Consider the following 18,539-nt stretch of genomic DNA (forward strand, 5'->3'; position numbering starts at 1 on the left):
TAAACAATGCTGCTGGTGAAAAAGCACTGGAATAGGAGCTTTACGTTGGTATTATGGCATTGACACTACCTCCAGCGCCTTATAATGTTTTTTTTTTCATTACACTCTTCCGCATGGATATTTTCATTGATACTCATTGATTAGCAACAACATAACAATGTTGTCAAAATAATTCAGAGACTTTTTGTACTTTAAAAATGGTCAAGTGACTAAAAAAGCCACACATTTTCATGTATGTTGACTTTTAAATTCGGGGCATGGCTCTAAAGGATTAACATTTAAAAAATGTGAATTAATTATGGCTCTTTCCATCAAAAAAGGTTCCCGAACCCTGGTCTAATTGAAACGACACGGAAGGGTTGGGGTGAGTTGGAAGCAACTGACAGAGGATGGCGGTAGAGAGCTATTGACAATTGAACCCTTGTGGCTGGCTTGACTGGAGGCCACACAACAAAACTATATTTCCTTTTCCTACGATAAAGATACATCACAGGAATGGCAGCTTTTACGTTCCTCCTATGGCTCTTTTTTTGTGACACCGTCATGACTGCCATATTCCTGCAGTACACAGCGCAGATGAAGACGGAGGAGCGAGACAAACCTAAGTGTGAAAAGAAAAGAGGAATGTGTTGTGCAGGGTGAGAAGAAGCAGGGGATGGATGAGCGAGGGTGCATTAGAGAGCGCTTGGGCTTCTCCAACCATCAACACAAACTGCAAAGCTTAGAGGAGAAAAGAGATGTGTAAGCATCTCGTTTCTGTGCTCGCGCAGAATCAGCTCGTCAGTTGAAGCCAAGCCGGCGGTTCACTTGAGCCCCCAAAAAGCAAGAGACATCACACAGAATCAAAGCGACTGAGTTGCATTTGTGCCTAACAAAAGCTGAAGGCAGCGCAGCGCGTGCCCTGTTAAGCCGACTGCAACATTTCTGGAAAAGTCTGATAACCACTGTGGGCTATGTTCAAGCACGGATGGCAATATTTCATTCAATATTATTACCATCAAGAGATGCATAAAGTAAGGTCATACACGTTTTTTGTTCAACAATAACCTTGATAAAGGATCCGGGGAATTATTCAGTTTAGCAACATTGCTTCTGTGTGCTTTACTCGTGCGTATGCTTTACTGCTTTGCGATACAATTATTGAGCCAATCAGATTTGGTCGTTCTTTCTTTCATCTTCCACACCACATCCTCGATAGGTTTGCGGGGGTTTCTGGACCCTAACCCAGGTATCTGAGCGAAAGGCAGACTACACCCTAGACCAATGTTCCCTCTAAGCTGCGCGTGTGCGCAATTGCGCACTACTCTCGTATCTCTGCACACAGCAAATCATATGGAGCGCACAACATAAAATCCCATTTTTTTCTTTTTTTTTTAGCTGTGAGGCCGACGCGCGAACCACTCATCCGCCGGGCCGCCCATTCATAGATATTAATCATTACATTTTATCATTACTAAATCATGTATGTGTAGTAGACATACACCTGCTTACGGCAGGTGTGATACTGGTGTGTGCCCATAGCGAGCAATGATGATGTTGCTCTCACCGGAACTCAGTGTGCTCAGGGAGTTTGTCTCTCTGCCCAGATAAACAAAAAATTAGAAGGAACATTGCCCTAGACTGGTCGCCAGTCAGGCGTAGAGCACACAGAGAGACAAATGACCATCCGCACGCACGATCATACCGCCACCAGCGGGAATCGAGGCCACGCCTGCCCACACCGAAGCCAGGCGAGTGAAACTCTATATCACGAGGTGGCCTCCAATCAGATTTAAAGATTTCCAAAGTCTGTAAACTCACCTTTGAAGACATCAGCATTTTTGTAAGTCCCTTGTAATTACTTTAAGATCTACATTAATTCTAGTTAGCATGTAACATTTCGCACTGATATGTTATAATTTAGATTAGTTGACTATTAATATTATAATGGGCACAATATTTAATTTTCTTTTGTTTTATTTGTCAATTTTAGACAAGCAAACCAGCTTGAAGTAACCAGTATATAAAGAATGTCTTGTTTTGTTTCTACAAAGTGACATTGACTGACAGTGATGACCCTGGTATCATTGTATAAAATCTAATTTAATGTGAAACTTCCATAAATTCTTATAACCTGATAATAAAAAAATGAAAATATATCTTGCTCAAGAGACTTTTATTTGCATTTGACATCCACTCCCCGTGTTGCTGTGCAAACACCTCGCATTATCTCTTCCCATCGGCTCTCATGGCGGGTTGCCATGGAAGCAGCTTGACTTTGCTGTCATGACAACCTGACTTCCTTCTCATTGGTCATCCCCAACAACAATGAAAGAGAACGAACCACAATGCGGGATGGGAATTATACGATTTGCACACGTGGCAGCGCTCATTTTCGTCCACTCAGCCACATAGGTTTGATGATGCATGTGTTACCACATTTGCTAATAGTACCATTTGACATCGTTTTCTTCACAATGGATTCATGACCCGTGTTCTTTTGGAACGAATGACTCAGCTCAATTCTTGTAATTACTTTAATCTCATGACTAATAGGATTTTGGAAATTTCACGGTCGTCTCACCTTAAGTCTCTCAGACACGCCGTCGGTAAAGCTGATGGTGAACTCCTCCACTTTGGGAATCTTCACCTTCTTCTTCTCCGTCTGGTACTCGGTGCGAGTTTTCACCACCACCTGCACCGAGAATCACACTTTACTTACTGTAGGATAAGTCAAATCTATGAGATGTGTGAAAAATCGGATGTCTTCAAGAGAGAAAAAAACGACAGCAATCACAAACCCGCGCGACCTAAAATCACATTTTCTCAAAAGCAATGCCTATTTCTAAGGTGGGGTTGCAGTTTATTTGATTTTAATGTTCAGGTCAATATTCCGAGGGAAATATGCTCTTTTTCTTTTTCCATACCGGTTATCCTCATAAGTGTCGCGGGGGTGCTGGATCCTATCGCAGCAAACTATGGGAACCAGGCGGGGGACGCCCGGGATTGGCGGCCAGCCAATCGCAGGGCACAAGGAGACAGACAACCATGCCCAGACTCATGCCTAGGTGCAATCTGGAGTGTTCTAGCAGCATATCCAGCATGTTTTGGGAGACTGCAGTACCCGGAGACAACCCACGCAACCCCGGGGGAACATGCAAACACAGAAAAGTCCCAACCTGAGATTGAACCCTCGATCTCAGAACTGTGAAGGCTACGCACTAACCACTCTTTCCCGAGCCACAAAAGACAAACATTAAGTCCATTTTGTAATATTACAAGATTCAACTTGTAATATTACAAGATTCAAGTCATTATGCTGCTTGTTTTTAATGTAACGTGAATCAGAAGTTGTCAACTTTTAACGACATAAGCCTGTGTTGACAAAACTGCTTTTTTGAATGTTTCTTTGGTTCTTGTTGATCAAACTTTGACGTGAATGACTTTATATTGTAAATATATTTGACAGGGTTTTAAATTAGAAGATTTTCAGATGGTGGCCCGGCGGCTGAGTGGTTAGCGCATCGGCCTCACAGCTCTGGGTTCAAATCCAGGTCGGTCCACCTGTGTGGAGTTTGTATGTTCTCCCAGGGCCTGCGTGGATTTTCTCCGGGTACTCCGGTTTCCTCCCACATTCCAAAAACATGTATGGTAGGCTGATTAGACACTCTAAATTGCCCTATGTATGAATGTGGGCATGAATGGTTGTTTGTCTCCCTGTGCCCTGCGATTGGCTGGCCACCAATTCAGAGTGTCCCCCGCCTCTGGCCTGAAGTCAGCTGGTATAGGCGCTAGCACCCCCCGCGACCTTAGTGAGGAGAAGGCGGTCCAGAAACTGAGATAAGATGGTGGTGTGCCTCCAGATTTATTTATTCTTTTTTTTAATGTAACGTGAACTACTTTTGCAATCCCAAAAGTGTGCCGCAGCTCAAAAACGGTTGGGAAACACTGGATTAAAGTACTAGTGATTTTCAAATGGTGGGTTAACTGAGGGGCCCTGGTTCAGTTAGGGAAGGTGTGGCCAACTCCAGTCCAGTCCTCGAGAGTCGCTATGCTGTCTGTTTTCCATATCTCCCTCCACCACCTGAATCAAATAATCGGGATCGGTATCAAGCTTCTGGACAGCTTGCTGATGAGTTAATCATTGGATTCAGGTGTGGTTGAGAAGGGAGATATGGAAAACAGACCGGGTGAGTGTTATGTTGTTTTTTTAAATCATAACAGCTAAGGTATCCAACAGCACAAACCTGGGATTTGTTCAAAATGGCCGGTTAAAACCAACATGGCTATAATCCTATACAACTTTGGCCATTGGACCTCTGCATTGTCCTGTTCAAAGTTCCTTTTGAATCACCAAGATAGCATTTGTGATCAATTACCGTATATTTTCTCACATATAAGCCGCATTTGTAACTGAAAAAAAACATGACTGAATCAAGGGTACGGCCTATATGCACACGACTTACAACGTTGCTTTTTCACCAGTCGATGTCGGCAAATAAACATTCACTATTTGTTTGTTATTTCCTGTTTTGCAGTAAGAAAACAACCATTACTGGATGAATTAGTATGAAACTGTATTTTTCTTGTGTAAATATAAATATGTATGTATACATATTTATTTTTTGTGCTTCATTAATTTTCTGAAAATCCATATGTAAATAAATACATTGCTTTTCCATGTCCCCCCTCTGATAATGACTTCCTTTTTTAATTCATCCACGTGCAGGCAACACCCTTTCGGAATGTGGAATCCTGTAGACGATCCTTTGGATTCATACAGTATCTCAGAAATACCACGTGATCATTTTTTTCGAAGATTTTCCCCTCAAAGTAAAACATTGGCACTCTCTATTAAAACCTTGAATATGGAGGTGAAAATTGTGAAACAGGGGGCGGCTTATATGCGAGAAATTGTAAAATTCAACGATTTTAAGGCAATTTTTATACGTGAGAAAATACGGTATTCCAAACACTCTTGGTGAATGTTGGGGGATTTTGTTCAACAACAATAAAATGCTTTAAAATAATAGAGTACACTTGGCTGCCTACATTTTGATGTATGATAATCAACATATACATTTTAAGAGGTCCTTTACAGTGCGGGGGCAGCGGATTCAGCAGGGAAGTCCAGTGCTGATAGGCAGACATTTTCTAAACTTGTTTCTCAGATTTCCCACAAGTGCAATCATCATCCTAAAGGAGAACATCTACTTTCGACTGCAGGCTAACAAGGTCATGCAGCCCCAATTTAAGAACGTTGGCCCGGGAGGAAAGCACAGTGTTGTGTTTTGGCTGCTCAATCGAGGATTGAAGAGAAGCTTGATCGAAAAAATTAGGTGTTGAAACAGGAAAAGGCGGCAGGGTCTCATTTATTGACGTGGACAATAATGGTCAGGGCGAGGAAGAATAGATAGATATGTTATTTTCTTGAAGGGGAAGCAAAATCGAAAGGTATCACTGTTCTTTTTTCCTAATCTTCTCGGAAACAGATTGTCTTTCAAGAACGCTGCAGTAACAACCTCCAGTTGTAAACACTCAAATAGCTTTTTGTTACCATCACATGGAAAACCTAAGAATATCAATACAAAGACGCAAACACGCTTCATCACAACTTTAACAAAACACTTCCTTATATAATCCCATCCAACGTTACATTCATTCCAAAGATAGTACGTCATTGTAACGCTACAGAAGCATCAAATGCTATATTCACTCCCATTTCATTGAATTCTGCCCATCTCCAAAAAACGTTATAGCTGGAAAATATGATCCAGACTGGAACCCCTTTCCTGGTAAAGTGAACAAAGTAGACTCAAATGTTACACGTTGTGGCTTCCATCCCTCCTTAATTTAGTCACTGATTTTATATACATTTACGTGAACAAGCGTAAGAAATACATTTAGTTTAGAGGGGAAAAATAGCCTGTGTAAAATTATTTTCTGTGATTTATCCACTATGATAAGAATCCTGTATTGAAAAATGAGGTTTATGGGCGGAAGAGCAAGCAGTTCATAGTTTTTTGTATTTTTTTATCATAAGAGGGTTATTTTTATGATTATTCTTTTCATCAGGCTAGAGTTTTAGGATCTGGTGTGCACTTTGTTCTCCAAATGTAGGCTGCTGGATAAAGACTTGGGACAATGATTAATGAGCAATTCATTAGAGGAGATGGGAAGGGAAATGATGATAGAATAATGAGGTGACAAAAGTGTTGTGATTCTCAGTGAGATCACCTTAGTGAAAAAAAATATTAAAGGCTCACACGATCATCACGTTTGGAATTCTTTTTTCAAGTATTATTGTTCTTTTCTTTTTTTTACAGCTCTGATGGAATGAAAAATGAGCCATTTATACTATTTTCCAGCATTCTATCATCGTGGCTGTGATTGTGGCTTTTCATCTTCCTTTCCTGTTTCTTTGTTTTTTTTGCCTTTTTTTTATTTATAAAATGCATCCTGACAAAAAAATGGATTTTGGGTAACAAACAGAAAGAAAGAATGGAGTTGAAACATGAAACATGATTTAACACACATGCTACCTAATGTAATTAGTGTTGCTGTCGCGATTTGACTATGACACAGTCACTCTAAAAAGAAATTATGACTTGAAACATCTTGGAACTAAACGTTTTTAAATCAGGGCTTTAAGAAAACAAAAACAGCTAAAAGGTTTCCCACATTTTGTAAAGGTCAGACTTGTTACAACGTGGTGTGTGGCTGATTAAGTTTGAAGTTTCGACAATATGTAATCACTAAACGGAGGTGTCAAGAAACTTAAATGTAGTTTTAAGGATGGACTTGCTTAGAATTACAATTTTATCCAGCTTGACAGCTGTTGTAGTTTTGTGGTGTGAAGGTTCGCATGAACAGTAGACATACAAAGATAGATCATGACCTTTCATTAGGTTCTTACACATCAGCGGGGAAGCGATTTCATACACAACCTCCGCAGAGTGGGCTGGAAGAATTCATAGAGCAAGAAAGCCAATTAGTGGCCTATATTTGACAGCAACTTCCTGGCATTTCACATGGCAAGAAATGACAGCACTTGCTACCATATTGAATTATGTGGTATCATTTTTTGGGATGTTGTATGCACTAATAAAGTCTCACAATCACCTCAGGAGTTGCTTTCCTGAATTTGGTGCATTGGACTTGACTAAGCCACAACCTGTAGTCCTTTTTATAAAGAAGTTTTACGTATAGTGTTAACAGAAGTCAAGGATGATTTTTTTTAATTTCAGGGGAAAAATAAGATTCATAACACAATCACATGTGCAGTAATCCCTCGATTATCGTGGTTAATGTAGACCAGACATGGCCGCGATAAACGAAAAACCGCCAAGTAGGTTCACCCCTATTATTATTATGTATTTTTTACTTCAGTGCTGAGTCCTATTAGCAAGCAGAGGACAGGGGAGTGGCTTCCGCTTGCGAGTTTCAGAATGGATTTTCACATTTGTATGAACTTTAAAGATTTTTTATTTAGTTTTACTTCAGTGCTGAGTTCTAGTAGCAAGCAAAGGACAGGGAAGTGGCTTCCGCTAGCGAGCTTCAGAATGGATTTTCACATTTGTATGAAATTTAAATAATTTTTTATTTTGTTTTACTTCAGTGCTGAGTTCTAGTAGCAAGCGGAGGACAGGGAAGTGGTTTCCGCTGGCGTGGATTTTCACATTTTTATGAACCTACTTAAAAAAAATTTTTTTAAAAAATTCCCCCAGAAAAATATCCGCGATGTAGTGAAGCCGCAATATTCGAGGGATTACTGTGTTTGGTCAAACATTAAAGTAAACAGGGGTATTCAAAGGGAGTCAATGTCGACCAAATGTGTGAGAAGTGAACTGCAACTCTTTCAAAATTATTGACATTTTTTACTGCACCAGCAATTTATGTGAACGTTGCTTTGAAATATTCAGCTGAAATCAGAGGTAATGTCTGCTGGGAAAATAAAAAGTGTTGGGGCGAGGCTCGAAAACAAACACTGGACACACAAGAGACTGGAAAAAATTGATCAAATCTGCCAATCCTTAAGCTAGTAAAATAAAAAAACCACTAACATTGCGAGAAGAGAACACTCTCTAAGGATACGCGTGCCTGGCCGTAAGTCAAAGCATGTATTTGCGTTTGACAGATGTCAGGGGTCTGAATTGATTTTCACACACAAGGAATGAAAAACAGCATAAGTTCAAAAATGGGAAGAAATTGCATCAATGTGATAAAATGCATGTATGTGATAAAATGGAGAGCTGCTGGAAAGGACAAACGGCATAAGTGATTCAAGATGTGAGGATTTCATGCTCCTTACAAGTTTTGAGAGATAAAAGCCAACCACTGCTCAATTTTTTGCTTTGAATTGCAACCTAGCACTTACCATGCAAGCGCCGTATGGTAGCAGTGCACTTGGCGAAGCTCACATCACAACAAGCAGCAGTTTGGCAGAGAGTGAATATTGCTTTAATAAGAGGCTTCGGGCTATTTCATACAAGTTGCAGTGTGTTCAAAACAACCGCAAAGCCTAGCCTTTTATTTGAAATAGAACTAAAAAAGAAAGAAAATGTTATACGGTAATGAATAGAACAGTGTTAACACTAAGAAACAAATGAGAACACAAAACAAACTCGAAAGAACAAAAGCAACACATCTGGACAGACAATAAAGCAATACTAGCAGGCATATTACCTTCTGCAAAAATGAATAATATTACAGCAGGTCCTGAATGACAAATAATAGTCATAAAACTTCACTTGTGCGAGACTGCATTTCACTCCCACCACACATACACATACACATTACACATATAAGAAGTTGCAGTTGATTAAAAATGTCACACTGTTAAAGATGTCCAGCATTACAAAGCAGTTATTGTATGGCTTTCATACTTTCTGAATTTCAAGCAGGTTTTGCTGAGGAATAAAACATTCAGGAACGTTCTTACTCTCTTTAGCCACGTACTCTTCCATCCATGACTTGTTTTTACAAACTCAATTGCCGATTCTATCCTGATGCTAACATCTCTGCTTGGATGGAATCCAATCTAATACTCGTCTGCCCTAGCTCATGTAGGCCAATGCCATATTAGACAATGCGTGATCACGCACGCGAGTGCTAACCCAGCATTCACCAGGCAAGATGAAAAGACCTTTTCTCTTGTCTACTAGATGTAGGGTATACTGGCAGCCTACATGACCCACTAAAGCTGGCATTAAAGGCAGACAAAAACTGGTCCGAGAGCCGATAATATCACTGCATTAAATAAATAAGCTGTATGTACTGGGCCAGTGCATGACAGCAATGTTTGAGTGCGACAAATAAACACTCCATGTCTTGCGATAGTGACTTAATCCAGGCCTCTATTAAAAGTCCCAACTAAGTCATTCAGGTATTTTCTATTCTGGAAAAACCTTTTTCTTGGCAAGAAACATATGAAATGTCTGTAAATTCTGACCTCTGCTCAAATAGATGGCTGAATATAATTCCTCATTAGGTTAACACGTTCTTTTTTCCCGGTTGTGGAGACACAACATTATTCTGATTGGTGCTCGACAAGGTAATATAGTGTGCCAGCTGATAGAGACCTAAATTCAATCAATACCTCACCTCATTTAAAGACTGCCTTTCTCCTATATAAAAACAACACTGCGCCATTGCGATATATATATATATATATTTATATATACAGAGGGGCAAATAAGTATTTAGTCAACCACCAATTGTGCAAGTTCTCCTACTTGAAAATATTAGAGAGGCCTGTATTTGTCAACATGGGTAAACCTCAACCATGAGAGACAGAATGTGGGTAGAAAAAAAAACTGAGAATCACATTGTTAGATTTTTAAAGAATTAATTTTACAAATTAGAGTGGAGAATAAGTGTTTGGTCACCTACAAACAGGCAAGATTTCTGGCTGTCAAAGTGGTCTAACGTCTTCTAACGAGGTCTAACGCGGTCTGCACTCGTTATCTGTATTAATAGCATCTGTTTTAACTCATTATCGGTATAAAAGACACCTGTCCACAACCTCAGTCTCTTACACTCCAAACTACACTATGGCCAAGACCAAAGAGCTGTCGAAGGACACCAGAGACAAAATTGTAGACCTGCAACAGGCTGGGAAGACTGAATGTGCAATAGGTAAAACGCTTGGTGTAAAGAAATCAACTGGGAGCAATTATTAGAATATGGAAGACACACAAGACCACTGATAATCTCCCTCGATCTGGGACTCCATGCAAGATCTCACCCCGTGGCGTCAAAATGATAACAAGAACGGTGAGCAAAAATCCCAGAACCACACGGGGGGACCTAGTGAATGACCTACAGAGAGCTGGGACCACAGTAAAAAGGCTACTATCAGTGACAATGCGCCGCCAGGGACTCAAATCCTGCACTGACAGACGTGTCCCCCTGCTTAAGCCAGCACACAGCCACTGCGGTTCGCTAGAGAGCATTTGGATGATCCAGAAAAGGACTTGGAGAATGTGTTATGGTCAGATGAAACAAAAATAGAACTTATTGGTAGAAAAACAGGTCCTCGTGTTTGGAGGAGAAAGAATACTGAATTGCATCCAAAGAACACCATACCTACTTTGAAGCATGGGGATGTAACCATCATGCTTTGGGACTGTTTTTCTGCAAAGGGACCAGGACGAGTTATCTATGTAAAGCAGGGGTCTCGAACTCAATTTACCTGGGGGCCGCTAGAGGCCGAGTCTGGGTGAGACTGGGCCGCATCAGGATTTCCACAAGAAAAGCACTGATAAAACTTTCCAACGTTATCAAATATCTTTATTTTTTAACAAAAAATAATGAATTAAATAAATTAACTTAAAGATGAATAAAAAATAAATCAATCAGTAATATAAAACCAAATAATACTAATGAGCATACAGTAGATATACACTGGCTGGCTAAGTAGAGAAAATGAATTATTTTTATTCCGTTTCAAATGTCTGTATTAACCTTTAACTTTCTGAACTTGAATGGAACATTGAACATGAAATATTCTGAACACGGCTTCTTTTGCCTACTCCTTGCTGCTAGAGACCTGGCAGCGCTTCTTCTCACATAGTCACATTTGGCTTGAGGGAGGAAGCAGTGGAGACCCTCAGTAGAGCTTGAAGATGCTCATCAGTAAGTCTGGACCTGTACTTGGACTTATTGAAGTTCAAGGTGGAGAAGAGCTTCTCACACAAGTATGTGCTCCCAAAAAGGCACATGGTCCGCTTGAACCTTCGGGAAAATTCAGGGAAGCTGGGGGTCAACTCTCTCAAAAATTGCCCAAGCTTGTCTGCTTCTCCACTCACCTCCCTGAACTTGGCTTTGAGTGCAGAGTTGCACTGCAGGTCAATGAGCTCCATTTGAAGCTCAGGAGGGGCATCTTGCACATCAAAGGAGAAGGGGTCCGCAAAAATTTGAAATGTGGCTTTGTGTGTCTTGAAGTCTGCAAATCTGTGATCAAATTCCTCCTGTAGCTTCGAAATGGCCTCAACATACTTCTCACCACTGAATGGTGTGCCTGCATCCACGAGAGCCTTGCATGCTGGGAAATGGCAAAGGTTTGTCTGAGAGAGCTGGGCTTTCCATAACACAAGTTTAGTGCAGAATGCTCTCACGTTGTCATAGGCAGCACTGACAAGTTGCCCCTGGCCTTGTAGCTTCTTGTTCAGTACATTAAACTCATGTGTGATATCAACAAGAAAAGCCAAGTCCATGAGCCATTTGGGATCACTTAGCACAGGATCAATCAACTCACAAACGGCGTAGCTAGCTTTGACTGCTGCATTACTGTCTTTGGTAGCCTTCTTGAAGAGATCCTGTTGCCTCAGAAGACGTGTTTTAAGACTGGCAACCTGGTTGGCTCTCTCATCTCCCTGGTATTTTTCGTACTCCTCAGCATGTCTCATAGTACAATTACGTTTCAAATTGTATTCCTTGTGCACCGCAACTTTTTCAGTGTAAATGAGACACGTCGGGGTGCCCCTGTGTTCAACAAAGAAATATTGCACTCCCCACTTTTCTTGAAACTGTCTGTGCTCATCACCGACCTTTCTCTTCACGGCAGGCTTTGAAAGAGACATCTCTGGGGCTCTGTAATATGTTTTTCCACTTGGAATGAGTCTCGGGTTGATCTTTCACATTCAGTCGCGCGGGTTTGTGGCGCATGTGCACTTTCGCTCTCCGTTTCAATCGCGGAGATGGCTACAGACACTGACACAGGCTGGATCACGGATCATAGCGCCTCATTCAGTTCTATGCTGAGAGCAGCGGAGGAGTGTGCGCGCCGAGCGGAGTGATCGGCCTCACGGCTTCTCCTCCGCCCAGCTGATTGGAGGAATGAATGAGTGAGTGAGCGAGGCACTGGACAGCCCGGCCGATGTCCCGCCCTCCAGAGCCGTATACCTCACCGTGATTGGTTCATTCAGCTCCGAACCAAAGTTCCCTCTAATTTTTAGTTGGTCTGAGCAGAAAGACAACCTCCCTGAGCGCACTGAGTACCAGTGTGAGCGACATCATCGGTACTTAAAGACGTTTCGCCGACGGACGTTTGACAGACGGGCAGGTCGCCGAATGGATGTTCCACCGAACGTTCATTCGGCCGAACGGAGGTTTTGCCGAAACGGGATTCGAACGCTCGCCCCGCCGGATCGTGTGTGTACAAGTTTTTCAACCTCGGCCCGCGGGCCATATACGGCCCGTTAGGATTTTTAATCCGGCCCGCCGCCGGTGTTTTCCAAATTATAGTAAAAATCAATGTTCGTCTACCATCAATGGCAGTCCGGGAATAAGCACTCTTGGGCAGGCAGATGTAGCAGAACCGAGCCGTAAAATGACAGCAATCGGGTCAAATCCATCCTAAAACAGCATTTAATGATTAAATACAAATACTGGATGATATCGCGATGGAGGCAAAAAAACGTCTATAGACGTCCATTCGCCAAACGGCTCAAAATGCTCTCAAATTCGGTCAAATCCAGCTGAAAAAGCGTTTAATGATTAAATACAAATACTAGTATTTGTATTTAATCATTAAACTAACAAATACTAGTACGACCTGTCCGTCTGTCAAACGTCCGTCGGCGAAACGTCTTTAGGCGAATCATCCGGTCACGACATCATCATTGCTCGCTATCGGCAGACCAGTATCACACCTGCCACAAGCAGGTGCATGTCAATGTTCCCTCTAATTTTTCATGTAAAACATGCTGTAAAACAAGAAAAACATGAGTGGACAGAGCTACTGCCACTGGCTGCCACTTAAACGGCGCCATCATGGGGAAAGGGGTAAAAAAAAAAAAAAAAAAAAAAAAAAAAAAAAAAAAAAAAAAAAAAAAAAAAAAAAAAAAAAAAAAAAAAAAAAAAAATTAAAAAAAAAATCGATATTTCATATTAAGACGGGGGCCGCAAATTATCGTCCCGCGGGCCGCAGTTGGCCCGCGGGCCGCAAGTTTGAGACCCCTGATGTAAAGGAAAGAATGAATGGGGCCATGTATAGAGGGATTTTGAGTGAAAATCTCCTTCAATCAGCAAGGACATTGAAGATGACACATGGCTGGGTCTTTCAGCATGACAATGATCCCAAACACACAGCCAGGGCAACAAAGGAGTGGCTTCATAAGAAGCATTTCAAGGTCCTGGAGTGGACTAGCCAGTCTCCAGATCTCAACCCCATAGAAAATCTGTGGAGGGAGTTGAAAGTCCGTGTTGCCCAGCGACAGCCCCAAAACATCACTGCTCTAGAGGAGATCTGCATGAAGGAATGGGCCAAAATCAAAATCAAACAATGTGATTCTCTCTTTTTTATTCTTCCACATTCTGTCTCTCAATGGTTGAGGTTTACTCATGTTGAAAATTACAGGTATCTCTAATCTTTTCAAGTAGTTATTGCAACATACATTCTTTTCCTCTTCATTGTGCATTATTTGGCTAGAGCAAGATTTACTCTGGTGCGACATAGTCGGAAAAAATGTGGCAATAAAGTTTTTCAAATTGGCTATTTTGATTTGGCAAGACTTCCAACCTGCCCCCCCTATACAAAAGTAAAATGGCTCCACTCAAATGAACCTGACATCAAATGATTTCAAAGACTACACATGAACGCATCTGTCTCTCCAGCGAGGTGTTATGAATAAGAACAGAGCGACGCAGTAACGTTTGCTTACGTGTGATGAGCGACAGTGCTTCATACAGGCCGTGTTAAGCAGCTTATGTATGCCCAACAAAGACGTGTTTTCAGTCGGAGGGGAAAACGACAAAATCTGCAGTGGCTGACAGCCAGCAGAGACGCAGAAGGAAGACGCTTGCTTCTGTTATCTCTTACCTCCTTCTTCAAAAGGGACCAACCAACAAAATTTCACTGGTACATCCTTAGGGTTCAGCCTTATTGGCTTTGCAATGATATAAACAAAGCAGAGATTGAGTGTGTTTGTGTGTGCATGTGTTTGTGTGCGTGTGTGTGGCTGTTTGTGTGTGTGTGTGTGTGCGTGTGTGTGGCTGTTTGTGTGTGTGTGTGTGTGTGTGTGTGTGTGTGTGTGTGTGTGTGTGTGTGCGTGCGTGTGTGTGTGTGTGCGCTTGTAGAATGAAGCAAGTATAGTGACTGACAGCTCTTTAAATATCATGTCAAATCATACAAACTGGTGGCTAATGACAGACTTTACGTGTCACATAGACAGGATTTCAAACTATTGGCCATAAGGGAGGAAAACACATTACTATATAGGCCATTACATTGATCAAAAAATGAACTCTCAAATAAAGGCTTTTATTATCCTGTAAGGGACACGCACACACAAAAGGAGGATTTTTAAGAACTGTCCATTAAAAGGAAATACAAGCCTGCCAAGCTATTACAGACCACTGCAACCATTATTTCATTCAAAAATTAGTCACTAAACCAAACAAAAAGACAACCTTAATTATTGGTATATTCTTTTATCCTTTTTGAGCAGCTCTACCTCAGGGAGTGAAAATCTGTCCAGAACTGCACGTGTCTCTAGTCTATTAGTCACCCAACACAAATAGGTGTCCGTACCATATGTTGTGAATAATTTTTTTGTCATGGCGACGGGTTCAGAATTTGCCATTTACCAGTACCGGTGCAATTGTTGGTGCGAGCTGAGAAAAAGTGGAAAAAAATGTATACCAATTTTCAGTCACAAATTATGGGTGCACGTTATACTTCAATAAATACGGTACTCTTTTTCCATTGAGTGATGTGCCCTATGCCGGCTCCCCTCCTTCCGCTACATCTTTGTTTTTTTAAGAATCCTGTTCCTCAACATTACATAAACTATCTTTTGCACAATTTTAATTGGAGGCTAAGCATGTGTGTGAGCCTTGAAAGTGTATTATTCAATACTCTTTGACCAGATTTTATCATTCGAGGGGTGTGTAAAAAATCCTTGAGAGTGGGACTTTAAAGGGTTAAAGGTGAACTCGAAAGAGTCATCTGCTATATGAAAGGTCAAGGGTGTCAATTGTCGGCTTTTGAATAGCTGTCCATTGTAGTGACAGCTGTTTCTGAAAGGGTTAATGTTGTGAGAGGAGAGTGGGAAAAGAGACTGATCCGACAGCGGTACAACATGGCGCTCATTTGCAAATCCTACGGAACGGAAACGATTAGCGTCCCCATGGTAACGGGGCAAACATTAGGGTGTGGACTACTATAGGGTGCGGAGATGACAAATGAGTTCATCTGTTTCCTGAATTTGGATGAGAGTACAAAGCACAAAGGTTGGATGGAAATTGCAGGAAGTGAAATCGATGGAGGGAGAAAAAGGGGGTTCTAGGGTCGCTGCTCACCTTGTCAGGGGCTTGGCTCTGCAGGCTGCCCACATCGAGAGGAGTGATGAGGGACACATTTTGGAAGCCGTCCTCCACGCTCGCCGCCTTGTCCCCTTTGTCCTGAAGATGATTCCCCAGTTTTACCATCTTGTGTAACCTCTTGATCCCTTGAATGTGGTACAAAAGAAAAAATTACATTTTGGAGAAATTCCTATTATAGATTTATTTTCTTCCCCCAGTGGATAATACTGTACTATCAAATCAAGTTAAAGTGAAATGATAAATAAAATACAGACTCAACACAATTTTTAGTCAATGTGAAAAGCAGTACTTATGAAATATTTGGCCATATTTTATCATTTAAATAAGATTTACCCCAAAATACGTGAATCACAATTGCTCTTACGATATACAGTGGTACCTCGAGATACGAGCTTAATTTGTTCCGGGACTGAGCTCGTATGTCAATATTCTCGTAACTCGAACAAACGTTTCCCATTGAAATGAACAAAAAACAAATTAATTCGTTCCAACCCTCTGAAAAAACACAAAAAACAGGATATTGGATTGGAAAAAATGTTTTATTTCTTCTAATTCGCCATCTATTAACAAAGAAACACATAACTAGTGATTTAATAGTAATAAAATGTGTTTAATAGAACTAAAATTAGACGGATTTCGAAAAAAAGAAAAAAGAGAGAGCCAGTGCCCCTGATGTTCTTATGAGCAGCCTACAAGAAGTAATATATTATACTGCTCGTATTAGCGATCGCTCCGGCATTCGCGCTGAGTGACGGAAAAAAACACTGAAAAAAATGGAATGCTCCGCCCAGTGCTCGTAGATATCTGTTATACACAAAAGAGATGCGGCAAAAAAGACACAATGTAAATTATGCGCTACAATGATATACAGCCTCTCATGTCTTGGCCACCTGGCTTTCTCGCATCTCGAAATTTTTCTCGTATCCAGAGATAATTATTTGCTCGAAATTTTTCTCGTATCCAGAGATAATTATTTGCTTGAAATTTTCCTCGTATCTGGAAATGCTCGTATGTAGAGGTGCTCGTATGTATTGGTACCACTGTATTATATTACTATTATATATTTATATTGTTAGAAATATTACAATCAATTCTTAAATGGCTGAATGGATATTAAATTTTAGTTATCCTTTGTAGTTGTGTATATATAATTCTAAAAAAAAGATTACATTTGAATTTAGTAAATTCACCTATAGACATCTTTAATAAATGGGGAAAAAATATTACAAATGATAAACATATTTTGCTGAAATACAGACAAATACTCCCACCGAGCTAAGCTAAAAACATTTCAATATTTACAAATGTTCATTTTAATAACAATATTACTTTAAAACGCATTTTCCCTTTTGCATTTACATCATTGTGTTCAGAATCAAAATAGATATGCAAAAATAATATTAAAAATCAACAATAATTAAACACTTTTGCTGAGCTGTGAAAAAGTAAAATGCAAAACAGGTTGCAGTTAATGTTGAGATACATGAAAATAAAAACAAAGACTCTTTTCTGAGAATAATAAACCTTTGTGAGCTGATACGTGCCGAATAACAAATCAATTTCAAGTCTGTCGGGAAGGTGAATGATGACTAAACGTGCAAACAAGATGTCAAGAAGGATGCAGACGGATATAGGCAACTCACGGGGATGATGCTGATGCTGCGGGAGAGATGCGACGTTGCTGCACCGCCACGCATCGACTGGATGTCTGGAGGCACGCTTCTTCCAACCAGCAGACGACCCAACCCCCTAATCCCCATTCCTCATCTGTTCTGCTGTGCAGCAACACCCAGACGCTGATTCCCTTTTTTGTTTTTCATTTATTTATTTATTTATTTGACTCTTTGGAAGCTGAATTAATGTTGCATTCAGGGGCTTTAAGTACAGCAGAAATCCTGGATGAATATGAAAGTGCTTTAAGATTAAGATAAAATTAAAAAAAACCTGCATACACAAAAAATGTGCTTAATTACCACAAATCATTCAACACAGTCATTGAATTTAAAATGTCACACTTGACAATTTTGCAATATTTGCACAATTATTATTGGATCAGAGGTACAAAATGACTTTAAAACCATACATTACTCAATCATCTTGTTATTCCTGAAGGCAATACATTAATGACATTTTTACATTGTTTGATATTTTTAAGTAAGGGGATGTCCCTGAAGGGACCAAAAGCAAAGGACTAATGTGATATATTTTGTTGTTGGCAAATGGGTTATAACTATAAATGTACTCAGACCGCACTAGAAAAGATAATCATGATTATTTTGATGAATATAGTACCTGATTATATATTAATCACTATTATTTGACATATAAAGTAAGTATTTTTACTGCAACCCTTTTATTAAATGATATACAGCTTCTATGTAAAACAAAACCTCAACTCAAATGTAATGTAAAGTAATTAAACTTTATTTTTAAAGCGTCATCACTTTGTTAGCGGCTATTAGGTGGGACTAAATCACAGATTAACCATTTCATGTTAGAATTCAGATTTTTTGTAACTCTTACGGGGTAGTCATTGAACTTGGCTTCCATTGACGACGCTAGATGTCCAATCTTTTTTGGCACAAATGGTCAAAAGATGAGCAGTCACAGCAAGTTCTAACGGTTTAAACCAATTGTCGTCCGTCGGTCTCAGTAAAATGCAATGAAATAATACTATGTAAAATCAACTTGGCCCATAACCATTGTTTATTACGGTTTAAAAATAAAAACAA

At 40.3% G+C, this 18,539-nt stretch overlaps 2 protein-coding genes across 2 annotated transcripts in view; one reads left to right on the top strand and one right to left on the bottom strand.

The window, feature by feature from the left end:
- Nucleotides 1–3,909, top strand: part of drd1b (dopamine receptor D1b) — a 170,850-nt gene extending 166,941 nt beyond the window's left edge. Inside the window, exon 3 of the transcript XR_013298078.1 lies at nt 3,897–3,909. The gene's annotated coding sequence lies outside the window, so the exon portion shown is untranslated. The remainder of the gene's footprint in view (nt 1–3,896) is intronic.
- nsg2 (neuronal vesicle trafficking associated 2) overlaps nt 1–17,605 on the bottom strand; it is a 29,907-nt gene extending 12,302 nt beyond the window's left edge. The window contains exons 1-3 of the mRNA XM_077592148.1: nt 17,451–17,605; nt 15,784–15,932; nt 2,564–2,674 (exon numbers count right to left, since the gene is read on the bottom strand). Coding sequence (XP_077448274.1) covers nt 2,564–2,674; nt 15,784–15,912 — 240 coding nt within the window. The 5' untranslated portion in view covers nt 15,913–15,932; nt 17,451–17,605. The remainder of the gene's footprint in view (nt 1–2,563; nt 2,675–15,783; nt 15,933–17,450) is intronic.
- Nucleotides 17,606–18,539: the final 934 nt, after the last annotated feature.

This window comes from Stigmatopora argus, chromosome 22 (genome assembly GCF_051989625.1).
Source record: "Stigmatopora argus isolate UIUO_Sarg chromosome 22, RoL_Sarg_1.0, whole genome shotgun sequence".
Lineage (NCBI taxonomy): Eukaryota > Metazoa > Chordata > Actinopteri > Syngnathiformes > Syngnathidae > Stigmatopora > Stigmatopora argus.